The sequence below is a fragment of the Notothenia rossii genome (genome assembly GCF_949606895.1).
Source record: "Notothenia rossii genome assembly, chromosome: 6".
Lineage (NCBI taxonomy): Eukaryota > Metazoa > Chordata > Actinopteri > Perciformes > Nototheniidae > Notothenia > Notothenia rossii.
This window is the reverse complement of record NC_136909.1, coordinates 39,195,966-39,209,401: the sequence shown is the minus strand read 5'-3', so window position 1 is coordinate 39,209,401 and position 13,436 is coordinate 39,195,966. Positions and strand designations below refer to the sequence as shown.

General features: G+C 41.2%; 2 protein-coding genes across 2 annotated transcripts; both read left to right on the top strand.

The window, feature by feature from the left end:
- The first annotated feature begins 440 nt into the window (after nt 1-440).
- LOC307044089 (general transcription factor II-I repeat domain-containing protein 2B-like) lies at nt 441-3,399 on the top strand. Its single transcript, XM_079689130.1, has 2 exons — nt 441-2,550; nt 2,674-3,399. Coding segments are annotated over exons 1-2 (1,971 nt in total). The 5' UTR covers nt 441-580; the 3' UTR covers nt 2,675-3,399.
- A 7,379-nt stretch (nt 3,400-10,778) lies between these two features.
- Nucleotides 10,779-13,436, top strand: LOC307045153 (general transcription factor II-I repeat domain-containing protein 2B-like). Its single transcript, XM_079690686.1, has 2 exons — nt 10,779-12,810; nt 12,934-13,436. Coding segments are annotated over exons 1-2 (1,971 nt in total). The 5' UTR covers nt 10,779-10,840; the 3' UTR covers nt 12,935-13,436.

Below are 13,436 nucleotides of genomic sequence, written 5' to 3'. Positions count from 1 at the left end.
TAACGGCGGTGAGAGTGGTGCAGTGACGCTATCTATCTTCTATCGATTAGATTTATGATTCGAAAATTATAAAAGTAAGGTAGACATGTGGATATTATCCGACTGAACAAAACGTGCATTTACCTAACAGGTTTGTTTTCCACTGACCTTTTTTCGAGCTATTTTCCAAAATCCTATGGAGAAATCCCATTGCTATTTTGTCGAGGGAAACCGAGCGCAGCTTACTTCCGCTTTTTGGGACGCGTCACTGCACCACTAAATTGATGCGATTTGATTGGATTGTGACGCAAGGGAAGCCAGCCGCCTCTGGCTTCCCTTGGCATGGCCCTGACCAATCACAGGTTGGCAGGGGCATGACGTGAGCCTCATCTGATTGGTCAATCCCTCCATTTTTTTTCACCAAGGGAAGCAAATTTCGGCTGGCCTCCTCTCGCAACAGAGTGCAATCTACTGTTTCACCGTAACATCTAGAGCAGACGTGTCAAACTCAAGGCCCGCGGGCCAAATGTGGCCCGCCACGTCATTTTATGTGGCCCGCGAGAGCTTAATAGGTCTGATTGTCTAAAAATAAATAAGTCAAATGCGTGCAGTGACCAAAAACTACATTTCCCACAATACATGCCGATTATGTTACCCGCGAAGTGACGGCATCCCGCCACTAGACTGCAGTGTTTCCACATCGATGCGATTTTCCCAACAAGTGGAATTGAGAAATACAAATAATGATCCCAAAATGTCCAGGAAGAGAAAAATTGATGCAGATGGAAGGGTGTTTCAAGAAAGATGGGAAGGCGAATACATGTTTGTGCTTCAAGGAGAAAAAACGGTATGTCTTTTGTGTTATGAGGCGGTGGCGGTTGTCAAAGAGTACAATCTACGTCGGCATTTTGAGACCAAACACGGAGGTAAGTATGCCAAATTTAGCCATCAAGAAAAACAACAAATTGCCCAAGAATTAAAAGGCAAACTGCGATCGCAGCAGAATGTGTTCGCGAAAGCCACAACCAAAAACAACGCGGCAGTGAAAGCTAGCTTTGTTGTGGCTGAAGAAATCGCCCGCGCTTCAAAGTCTTTTTCAGAGGGAGCGTTTTTGAAGCAGTGCATGCTGAAGGTCTGTGAGCAGGTGTGCCCCGACCAGATACAGACTTTTAAAAATGTCAGTTTATCAAGAAACACCATCGCTGACCGAGTTAAGGAACTAGCAGGAAACCTGGCAACACAGCTGGCCGAAGAGACACGCAGCTACATAGCTTTTTCATTAGCTGTTGATGAAAGCACAGACAACACGGATACAGCGCAGCTATCTATTTTTATTAGAGGCGTGAAGTCGGACCTCTCTGTCACTGAGGAGCTGTTGGATGTGGCTGCCATGCATGGGACCACAACGGGACGGGACATTTTTTATGCGGTGGAGAAGTCCGTCAGTAAAAACACATTGCCCCGGGAAAACTTGGTGGGATTAACTACAGACGGTGCACCTGCAATGTGTGGAAGAAAAGTGGGCTTGGTTGGACTAATGAAGGAGAAAATGCAAGAAAGTAACTGTCACACGCCTCTGATAACGTATCATTGCATTATCCATCAAGAAGCTTTGTGCGGGAAGGTGCTGGGGATGGATGATATAGTGACCACGGTCATGAAGACAGTGAACTTCATTCGGGCGCGTGGCCTGAATCATCGTCAGTTCCAGCTGTTCTTGCAGGAGATGGGTTCGGAGCACGGAGACGTGCCGTACCATACAGAAGTAAGGTGGCTGAGTAGGAGCAAAGTCCTCAAACGATTTTTTGAGCTTAGGGAAGACATTGCTCTTTTCATGCAGAGTAAAGGAAAACCCTTGTCTGAACTGTCAGATCCAAACTGGCTGTGTGACTTTGCTATGTTGTGTGACATAACCGAACATCTCGCCCAACTGAATCAGAAGCTGCAGGGACGCAAACAAGTCATCACGCAGATGTCCGACACGATCACGGCTTTCCAGCGTAAACTTGACCTATGGATGTGCCAAGTGAAACAGGACAATCTTGCCCACTTTCCTGTTTCTCAGAGCATCTCAGCCTCATGTCCCGGTACTTTCTCATGTGCTCAGTTAGCTACCAAACTGAGCCTGTTGATGAATGAGTTTGATCGGCGCTTCTCTGACTTCAGAGCACAGCACTCTGGATTTGCCATCTTTGCTAGTCCTTTCACCACCGACGTGTGCACTGCACCCCAACAACTTCAGATGGAGTTAATAGAGCTTCAAAGCGATAGTGGCCTGAGAGCAAAGTTCCAGGATGTTACAATCCAGGACTTTTACCGTCTACTGCCCCCTGCTTTCATGCCACAGCTTCGACTTCATGCTGCCCGTGTTCTGTCTATGTTTGGGAGCACCTATCTGTGCGAACAGATGTTTTCAATAATGAATCTAAACAAAAACAAGCACAGATCACGCATCACTGACGACAACCTCCACGCTGTTCTACGGATTGCTACAGCACAGGACCTAAAACCAGACATTGACACACTGGCCACGGAAAAACGGTGTCAGACATCTGGTCAGAAAACACATTGGTAAGCATTTGAAAAAACCTAATAATATATAATAAAATGCAATTCAACCAAGAAGAACAATAGTTAAACTATGTGCAATGTAATGATTGTGTTTGCATTTTGTTTTGTGTTTGTTATTTACAGAACATGATCAATGGATGAGGATGGTGGAGAGGGGATCCACATGGTGTGTTCAAGGACAGGCAGCATCTCCTCATCAAAAACTAACCTAAAAACTTGACCAATATAGTTGTGGACTGAGACAACCCTTATTTTGTTATTTTGAGTTTATTACATATACTACTTTATATGTGTAGCAATGTATTTAGTGTTTGCAGGTTTTATGTGTTTATGCAAAAAAATGTTTACTGTAATCAAACCATCTCTCATGAGTTGGATGTATGCCCCCTGCAAGACTGTGTGCAGCCATTTGTTTTTGTAAAATGCTACATCTGTCACACATGTTCTTAGCAGCTCACAATTGTTGGTTTTACAGTTATTTGTTATTTCAAGTTTTGAACAAAGTTAATGTCATAACTTGTGTTTGATGTTATTTTTCTTTATTCACTTGGATAGTTTGATCGTTGATTGATGGAGTAATATGGGTTTCATAACCTGACAAATTAAAAGGATTTATGTTATAATAACAGAGCAACAAGCAAACATATTTTTTACATCTATGCAAATATATATGTAATATTTGTAACTTGAATAAGTAATAAATTCAGAGTTATTTAACATTAAGGAGTAGTTACATTTATTTTACATTGCATTTAGTTACATTGCATTTAGTTACATTTATAAGTTACATCTGGCCCTTTGAGGGCAACGATTATGCTGATGTGGCCCTCGGTGAAAATGAGTTTGACACCCCTGAAGAGGGTCGCTGTTTCACTCTTTGTAAAATACTCAATGAGAATGGGGGAGAGACGGGCCGGCAGCAACACACGACAAATAATTTCCGAAACTAAGCGAAGTGTTTTCATTTATTTATTAAAATGATAACTACAATCCGAAAAAACAGGGGAAGCCTGGCTTCCCTTGGCCTCCAGGAGAAAACGCCACTGTACCTGACCGGAGTCGCGCTGTGTGTGTCCGCTGCTGTCAAGCTGTTAACAAGTAGTTCCAGCAAACATCCACTGACAAACTGCGATGTTAACAACCTCATGATAACCTCATATGTTTTAACTTAGGATCATACCTATGTTTAGTCTAGAAAAAGGTAAATGTGTGCATTTTATTATAAAGTTGTGTATATTTACAGACCGTTGCAAAAACTAAGAAGCTTATAAACATCAGGTTTAAAACTAAAAGAGCTTTGAAACACAATGAAAGATGTTAGGAGTTTTATTTTAGTTATTAATTTAAACTTTTTGTCTAAGAGATGCTGATTTGAAACCGTTGTTACATACAGTTACGGCATTTTCTGTTTCTGCCGGAGAGAGGGGAGGCCGTCCCAAAGCTTGCTGCTGTATTTACTCCCTCCATCTGACAGGAGGGAGCCTCGTTGAGCTGCGAGTGTGGCTACAGACGGAGTTCATTCCGTCGAGGGAGTGGTTTGGGATTGGGCCGATATCTCCGGCGGTAGAGAAGACCCTCTCCAGTGTGGTTAATGTTTGCCGCCATTCTCCTGAACCGCTTCGCACTCACTGCGAGAAGAAGACACCGGCGTCTGTGTATCTAGAAATGCTCTACAGCGACACTAGCGGCTCGGCTGGCTGACGTAACCGCTCTTCATGCAAAGCGAACGGGGGGGAATGGGCAGAGAGCAGAGTGCCAGGCGGAACACGGGGGATTTGAATGGGAGTTAATGTATCGATACCCGCGGCTGAAATATCGATACTTTCTCCGAAAACAAAATATCGATATATATCGCAGGATCGATTAAATTGCACAGCCCTACTGCTGGTAGTACAGAATTATTACACAGATAGAGGAAACACCTCTTAAGAAAAATTCAATAGCATTTTGAAGTTTAATTTTAAGTGTTATAAATAAACACATGCTTGATCGCCAAGATAGAATTGCAAGTGGTTTCTAATTATGAGATAAGAAACTTTAAATAATACTCTTTCAAATAAGACTATAGAATATTCAGAAAGCTAACACAAGTTATGACATTTACATAATTCCATACACTTTGGTATATACTGTACACAGTACATTTTCACCAGATTTCTAATTTTCAAAGTCAAAACCATACACTGTACAATTTTTATTTTTAACATTTCATATTTTAACATTTGCATAATTGTTATATTTTAATTTACTTTACTAATATTTTACAAAAAACTTAAAAAAAAAAAAATCTATAACTTCAAAAATATATATTTTTAAAAATTAAAAAAACCTTGAGTAAATAAAAAACAAAACAAAAAAAAACCCAGATTTAAAGTTAAGTTCGGATGACATAGGATGTTATTTATCAGGAACGAAGGTGCTAGTCGGAGGATTAGTACTTCGATCTTTGATAACTTAATAACTTCATTCGAATAGGAAGAGAGCATGTCACCGAAATAAACTAAGTTGAGACCAGACGCAGAGCCAGGCTCAATTGCAGATATCAAGGAAAGGGTAAAAACCAGATCAGATGCTTTGACCTTTTCAAGTAAAAGACAGAAGAGATGGAACCAAATAGAGAAACTGTTGGAACAGTGGCAAACAAGAGGACTGATTCCAGCAGATGATCAACCTGGACCAACAAAAACCCATAGAAGAACAGTACTCGACTATGAGCACGAAAAATGCCTACAACAGCTAACCATGGAGAGAAGCTGAAGAAACATTTATAAGAGTTACAAGTCTGATACTCCACCTGGAATATGCCAGCCTATTGGCAGACAGCATAAATGTGGTCCAAGTAGCAGACCTGGCAGTGAGGGAAGACATAGCAGAAAAAAACAAAGAGGCTCCAGTTATCCAAACTCCGAAGCTGTATCTAAGCTTGGCCGAAGTCCCTCCTCCCTCCCCGAATGTTGGTTTTATAGGAGAAGTCTTGCAGTTGAATGGAGACTCCACGGACAAACATCTCAAATAATTGGAGTATGAAGTAAGAATGCTAACCAGTAAATCAAAACACCTGATGGAAGAGAACATACGATTAGAAGAAATCACAGAAGAAAGACGACGACAAAGAGAAACACAAAAGACAGAAATGGTAGCATTACAACTGAGACTCTTGAAGATACAAATAGCTGAGAAATATACCGAAGCTAATAAAAACAAGAAAGCGGCAAGGCAAATGGCAGCTACATCAAAGATAGCCAAAGAACCAGAGAAGGCAGGGCATACACCTCAAACAGTTCAACCTCGATTAGTGCCAGAGATTCAGATGCAGAACCGACAAAAAGGAGGAAGAGGTTTCCGGTTTGAGAGATGTTACCATTGCAGCCAAATGGGACATTGGTCCAGAGAGTGTCCCCAGAACAATGCACCAAACAACGGCACTCCATGCATTTACCCCAGGGGAGGTTTCCATGATGACGACAGAAGCAGGGGGTCCCAGGGATGTCAAAGACGAACAGGTGTGCCAAACATGAACCAAATGCCACTGACAGCCTGGTAGCAACCAGAACATGGAGGAAGCTCAGAGGGCCAGACCACCAGGTGATGCATCTTCAGCACAAGGGTATTTTGAAATCCAGCTACATACTGTAGAGCCACATATGTCACCACAGGAGGGAGAGGTTGAATGTTATTTAAAAGATAGTGAGTAGAATATTGCAAATTTACACATAAAGCATCCACAGAGTAGTAGAAGATTAAGACATAGTAGAACATTTAGCAGAGTATTTTTGTAATTATGAGAAGGAAAAGACATTACGAGTGATGTTGTTCCCCCACACAGAAAACTATTGTGTCCACACAGCTAGTGAGGTCAAGACGATGGGCTTCCACCCAAAATATGCAAGGGGCGGCGATACACCTGACGTGAAGCTGTCCAGACCTGAAAACAGAAACTCGATTCTGCTGTGGTGAAGTCTGGCTACAAAGGGAGGTGTTCCAATAGGGTCGCTTGTCTCAAACCAGTGAAGAAGTCAACAAGAACCCAGCAAAACTAGAGTGACTGTGAGTGGGAGAACAGTAACGGAGCGACAGAAACTGGCCCAACATTTTCCAGCCAGTACATAGATAGACCCCGTCAGAAGACCGGGGCTGTGTTTAAAGGGGAACTTCATTTATTGTTAGTAGAAGTGTAGTTTTTCATCAAACAATTATGGGATTTATGGAGTCAGATTACATTTTTCTCATAAACACAATTTTATAATCGGTCTGAAGTATCTTTTTTAAGGCATGAGCCGCAGATTAAATAACATAACACTGATTGAGAGCTTGGAGGAAGAAGTTGTAGGGTTTTTACAACCGTTTTAAGAATCAGTCTTTATTTATTTATTCTTGAGTAACTTTACTGATTTATAGTGTAGTGCGTAAGGCAATATCTCATTTGAGTGAGGGGCACCAGCCCTTCATGCAGGTCACTCTCTGTGAGAATAGTTCATATTTTCCCTGCAGTTTGGAGAAATTAATTTGATCATATGTTAGTTCAGCAGTATCAGCCATCCTCTGATCCTAGAATTATTGAGACGCATTAGCGAAACAAGGGGTATTGTTTTTCGCAGCAACGATGATGCATAATACCATGACAAAAGACATTATTGAAACAAGTAAACTATTTGTTGTGCTAATGGCAGATTTTTTAGTGAATATAGATGTTTACCATCAGAAAGCCATACATCATACGATATTTTTGTACGCCTTATGGGTACACAGAGAAGTTATATTTATTTAATGCAACGTTATGGGTTTTACATGTCCTGTTCATAATAGGGTAATCATTGCAATATTAATTGAGCATGTTATGCTCAAAGGAGGGAGTGTCATGATTATACAGATATGTTGATTCGGTGACGTTGTAGTTAATAAATAATAACATGCAGTTAACAATAGGTCTCATAACAACAAGAGGTATGCCAAAGCTTGGCCCTTCTCCGAGGAGGGAGTGGTCCAGTTTTAGATATTAGACAAATAGAAGTGGATGAATATGTCAGAACTCTGAGTAATATTATGCAAGTTTTGTCTACACAGCAGGCTAGGAAAACTACAGAGATACCAGACGAGACACCAGAAGAGACTCTTGTTCGGCCAGGTGATTGGGTGAGGGTGAAAGTTCACAAAAGACAGTGGGCTCATCCCCGGTGGACGGAAGTTTGAGAAGTTGTAACGAACTTCACACGCGCTCCGGTTTAAAGGTAAGGAAAAAGGAGCAAATTGACACCACCTCACATATTGTCACCCTTCACTGGCAACTTCCAGAAAATGATTGGAAGTTAGGACTGATTTGGCAGAGCTGGAACAAAACAATAAATAGAAATAAGATAAAGATAGAAACAGCTCAAAAGACGAATTGTCTATAGATTTTTATAGATTGTACATTAATGTGAAAACCTTTTTTTTGTTTTACATCTGAAAAAGAGTCCAATTTTTTGCATATGTTATTTTAGTACTCATTATTTAAATTCTGTAACTGACACAACCAGGGATAAAATAGAGATGATGACAAGAACAAAGCCAAACCAATTGTGGGGTCCCCTAGGGATAAGAGTCGGAATAGCATTGTTGATTGTGCTCATTACACTTGGCACCTTGTTGGTTGGATGGGGAGTACAATATTATGTAAGACATGGATCCATTAGTTCACTCATAGAGAATGCCCACATCACTAACAGAACTCCAGCTGTGTTTCAGAGACTTTCACTTATCCCCAGAGCCAAAAGATCAGCTGAGCAACAAAAGGAGGAGTTAGAAATACTCGTTCCCAAAGGTGAGGCGGTTATAATCAAGATGATTCACCCCCCTTATATGCAGTTCTTGTATCAAATGATGAGATGGGTTTAAGTGATCGGGATATGTAAGTGATGGGGATTAACAGATTAGGGGAATCTCTAAATACACTGGATCCATGTTTTAGTCTGTACCAGAAACACCCCCTGTTAAGTTTATGAACAACCGACCGGTGACCTATCTGAGCACAATTATTGAAAATGATTACAGTAGAAACAGGCTACTAACCCACAAGTACAGCTTTGTACGTACAAACCCTATGAACAGGATCTCCCAGCAGATAGTGGCGACATTTGCAGATATGTCCAGTCACAAAAGTTACTTATGTTCTAAATAACTGAGATTTAAAATGATGGAGAAAATATGGGGACGTTATTTTATAGTGTGTGAAATATGTGGTGCTTGAAACATGTAGGTATTTAAATGTATAGAAGAAAATGGTTTCCAGAAAAAGTTAATTGGAGTAGACATGTTACAGTGGGTGAAAGCAATGTTTAAGGATATGGTAAAATTATTAGTAGGCATGAATTGTGTTTAGATGACATTTCACAACTAAGATGGATAGTAAGATTAGGAAAATAGAGTGGAAAAGGTTGGATTTATTTTACCTCAGTGTGTTAGAATTAACTATAGATAATGCGTCCCGAGATCTCTCTCTCTCTATCTATCCGCCTGTCAGAACGCTACGACCCCAACTTCCAAGCAGACAAAAGACCTCACCACGGAAGATTCCTCCTTCTCCATCGAACAGACAGAGAACCAGAGCTGAACCAACAATGACAAGACTTTATCCAGAACCATCTCCACCTGAGGAATCCAGAACTACAGGTGACATAAAAGGCACACTCTCATCGGTCCCCCACAGGACATGAAGTTCCAAGCTGAGCCACGGGATTGGGCACAAGAGCAGAGGGTGGGACATGAGAGCGGAATACGCCGTCCATGCAACAAAGTAGAGACTGTAAAGGAGGAGATGAAATGCAAAGCAGTTGGGCCACTCAAAAGAGTTACAGCGGAAGGATCTAAGAGCGGATGGACTGAGGAGAAGGTGGACGGAGGAGTTGGCATGGTCCGGCAGAACGTGAGGGGGTCGTGGCTTAACAACCAGAGGGGGAGAGAAGGAAAACGGGAGTGAGTGAGTTTACACATAAACACACTTATTCACCAACAAGAAATACGTAAAGAAAAAGATTTATTAGCCATGAATTAATCAATTGGTGAATTTATAAAGAAAGAAAGAGGAAACTATTAAATAACCCTAAAAACACACTGAGGGTAGAACATATTATTCAATATTTTCATCATATGAACAAATTATTCTTTAAGAGATTTTTATTCATGTGTGAACCAGGGAAGATTTAATTTGTTACAATTCAAATCTACAGTTTTTTTCGGAACCACTCTATAAAAGTAGACAAATCTTTATTCGTATGAAAAATGTTAAAGGTAGAGCTAGTACCAAGCCAAAGATAGTATTCCAATCTAGAGTATAGATTTCTCCATTGTAGCATGGTTATTACCTCAGGAGGGAAGATTAAGGTGGAAATAACATTTGTTTTTCGTCCAAGATGTAGAGTTTTAAAAAGACACTGGACAAAGAGAGATTGCACATTTTAATTAAAAAAAAAAATAATATAATTGGGAGTAATACATGCGGGGCCTTGGATCACTCATTGTGATGGTGCATATTTTACAACAAATATCGTTCAGGGAGAAGGGGTCGCTCGATCCACCCTGCAGATGTTTTAAATCTTACTTGCAGCTTCAGAGGGAGCGCACGGCACCAGAATATGAGTTTTAAAAGACAAGCGCCACCAGCTCCTAATGGTCATCCATTCACCAGATGACCTGACATTTAGAGATGTTATTTAAAGGAGAAACATATCTGCCATAAGTGTAATTCCTGAATTGAACTACAAACCATTAATGAAATGACTTCTGTTTTTAAAATCCTTGTTAAAGGAGGGAGTAATTATCACATGCTCGGGCACCCAAGGTTCCACACACTGTTAAAGGGGTTAGCATAGGTATTTAAGTAGACCATAATTGAAAATAAATTAGTATAATGCGTTATTGATATTCCACCGGTTCTCACACCATTTCAGGGACTTTATCACTGCATTAGAACAGACCACGCAAAGGTACTGAGTAGGAACTTTTAAGTGATGAAATTCTACAACCGTTGTAACTGACCAACATTTTCTCCCAGAAATGACTGTCTTGAATGCCGTACCCCAGAGTAGAATGTACCGATTGATCACGACGGCCTCTTCTAGAGAACATATTACTTTCATACCTTAAATCAGACGTGTCAAACTCAAGGCCCGCGGGCCAAATGTGGCCCGCCACGTCATTTTATGTGGCCCGCGAGAGCTTAATTACATTACATTGCATTTTTTTTTTTTTTTTAATATTTCTTAATTTTTTTTTTTTCTTAATAGGTCTGATTGTCTAAAAATAAATAAGTCAAATGCGTGCCGTGACCAAAAACTACATTTCCCACAATACATGCCGATTATGTTACCCGCGAAGTGACGGCATCCCGCCACTAGACTGCAGTGTTTCCACATCGATGCGATTTTCCCAACAAGTGGAATTGAGAAATACAAATAATGATCCCAAAATGTCCAGGAAGAGAAAAATTGATGCAGATGGAAGGGTGTTTCAAGAAAGATGGGAAGGCGAATACATGTTTGTGCTTCAAGGAGAAAAACCGGTATGTCTTTTGTGTTATGAGGCGGTGGCGGTTGTCAAAGAGTACAATCTACGTTGGCATTTTGAGACCAAACACGGAGGTAAGTATGCCAAATTTAGCCATCAAGAAAAACAACAAATTGCCCAAGAATTAAAAGGCAAACTGCGATCGCAGCAGAATGTGTTCGCGAAAGCCACAACCAAAAACAACGCGGCAGTGAAAGCTAGCTTTGTTGTGGCTGAAGAAATCGCCCGCGCTTCAAAGTCTTTTTCAGAGGGAGCGTTTTTGAAGCAGTGCATGCTGAAGGTCTGTGAGCAGGTGTGTCCCGACCAGATACAGACTTTTAAAAATGTCAGTTTATCAAGAAACACCATCGCGGACCGAGTTAAGGAACTAGCAGGAAACCTGGCAACACAGCTGGCCGAAGAGACACGCAGCTACATAGCTTTTTCATTAGCTGTTGATGAAAGCACAGACAACACGGATACAGCGCAGCTATCTATTTTTATTAGAGGCGTGAAGTCGGACCTCTCTGTCACTGAGGAGCTGTTGGATGTGGCTGCCATGCATGGGACCACAACGGGACGGGACATTTTTGATGCAGTGGAGAAGTCCGTCAGTAAAAACGCATTGCCCTGGGAAAACTTGGTGGGATTAACTACAGACGGTGCACCTGCAATGTGTGGAAGAAAAGTGGGCTTGGTTGGACTAATGAAGGAGAAAATGCAAGAAAGTAACTGTCACACGCCTCTGATAACGTATCATTGCATTATCCATCAAGAAGCTTTGTGCGGGAAGGTGCTGGGGATGGATGATATAGTGACCACGGTCATGAAGACAGTGAACTTCATTCGGGCGCGTGGCCTGAATCATCGTCAGTTCCAGCTGTTCTTGCAGGAGATGGGCTCGGAGCACGGAGACGTGCCGTACCATACAGAAGTAAGGTGGCTGAGTAGGAGCAAAGTCCTCAAACGATTTTTTGAGCTTAGGGAAGACATTGCTCTTTTCATGCAGAGTAAAGGAAAACCCTTGTCTGAACTGTCAGATCCAAACTGGCTGTGTGACTTTGCTATGTTGTGTGACATAACCGAACATCTCGCCCAACTGAATCAGAAGCTGCAGGGACGCAAACAAGTCATCACGCAGATGTCCGACACGATCACGGCTTTCCAGCGTAAACTTGACCTATGGATGTGCCAAGTGAAACAGGACAATCTTGCCCACTTTCCTGTTTCTCAGAGCATCTCAGCCTCATGTCCCGGTACTTTCTCATGTGCTCAGTTAGCTACCAAACTGAGCCTGTTGATGAATGAGTTTGATCGGCGATTCTCTGACTTCAGACCACAGCACTCTGGATTTGCCATCTTTGCTAGTCCTTTCACCACCGACGTGTGCACTGCACCCCAACAACTTCAGATGGAGTTAATAGAGCTTCAAAGCGATAGTGGCCTGAGAGCAAAGTTCCAGGATGTTACAATCCAGGACTTTTACCGTCTACTGCCCCCTGCTTTCATGCCAAAGCTTCGACTTCATGCTGCCCGTGTTCTGTCTATGTTTGGGAGCACCTATCTGTGCGAACAGATGTTTTCAATAATGAATCTAAACAAAAACAAGCACAGATCACGCATCACTGACGACAACCTCCACGCTGTTCTACGGATTGCTACAGCACAGGACCTAAAACCAGACATTGACACACTGGCCACGGAAAAACGGTGTCAGACATCTGGTCAGAAAACACATTGGTAAGCATTTGAAAAAACCTAATAATATATAATAAAATGCAATTCAACCAAGAAGAACAATAGTTAAACTATGTGCAATGTAATGATTGTGTTTGCATTTTGTTTTGTGTTTGTTATTTACAGAACATGATCAATGGATGAGGATGGTGGAGAGGGGATCCACATGGTGTGTTCAAGGACAGGCAGCATCTCCTCATCAAAAACTAACCTAAAAACTTGACCAATATAGTTGTGGACTGAGACAACCCTTATTTTGTTATTTTGAGTTTATTACATATACTACTTTATATGTGTAGCAATGTATTTAGTGTTTGCAGGTTTTATGTGTTTCTGCAAACAAATGTTTACTGTAATCAAACCATCTCTCATGAGTTGGATGTATGCCCCCTGCAAGGCTGTGTGCAGCCATTTGTTTTTGTAAAATGCTACATCTGTCACACATGTTCTTAGCAGCTCACAATTGTTGGTTTTACAGTTATTTGTTATTTCAAGTTTTGAACAAAGTTAATGTCATAACTTGTGTTTGATGTTATTTTTCTTTATTCACTTGGATAGTTTGATCGTTGATTGATGGAGTAATATGGGTTTCATAACCTGACAAATTAAAAGGATTTATGTTATAATAA

What these genes read in the sequence shown, in the direction of transcription:
- LOC307044089 (XM_079689130.1), top strand. Translation starts at nt 581, where the DNA reads ATGCGTGCAGTGACCAAAAACTACATTTCCCACAATACATGCCGATTA.
- LOC307045153 (XM_079690686.1), top strand. Translation starts at nt 10,841, where the DNA reads ATGCGTGCCGTGACCAAAAACTACATTTCCCACAATACATGCCGATTA.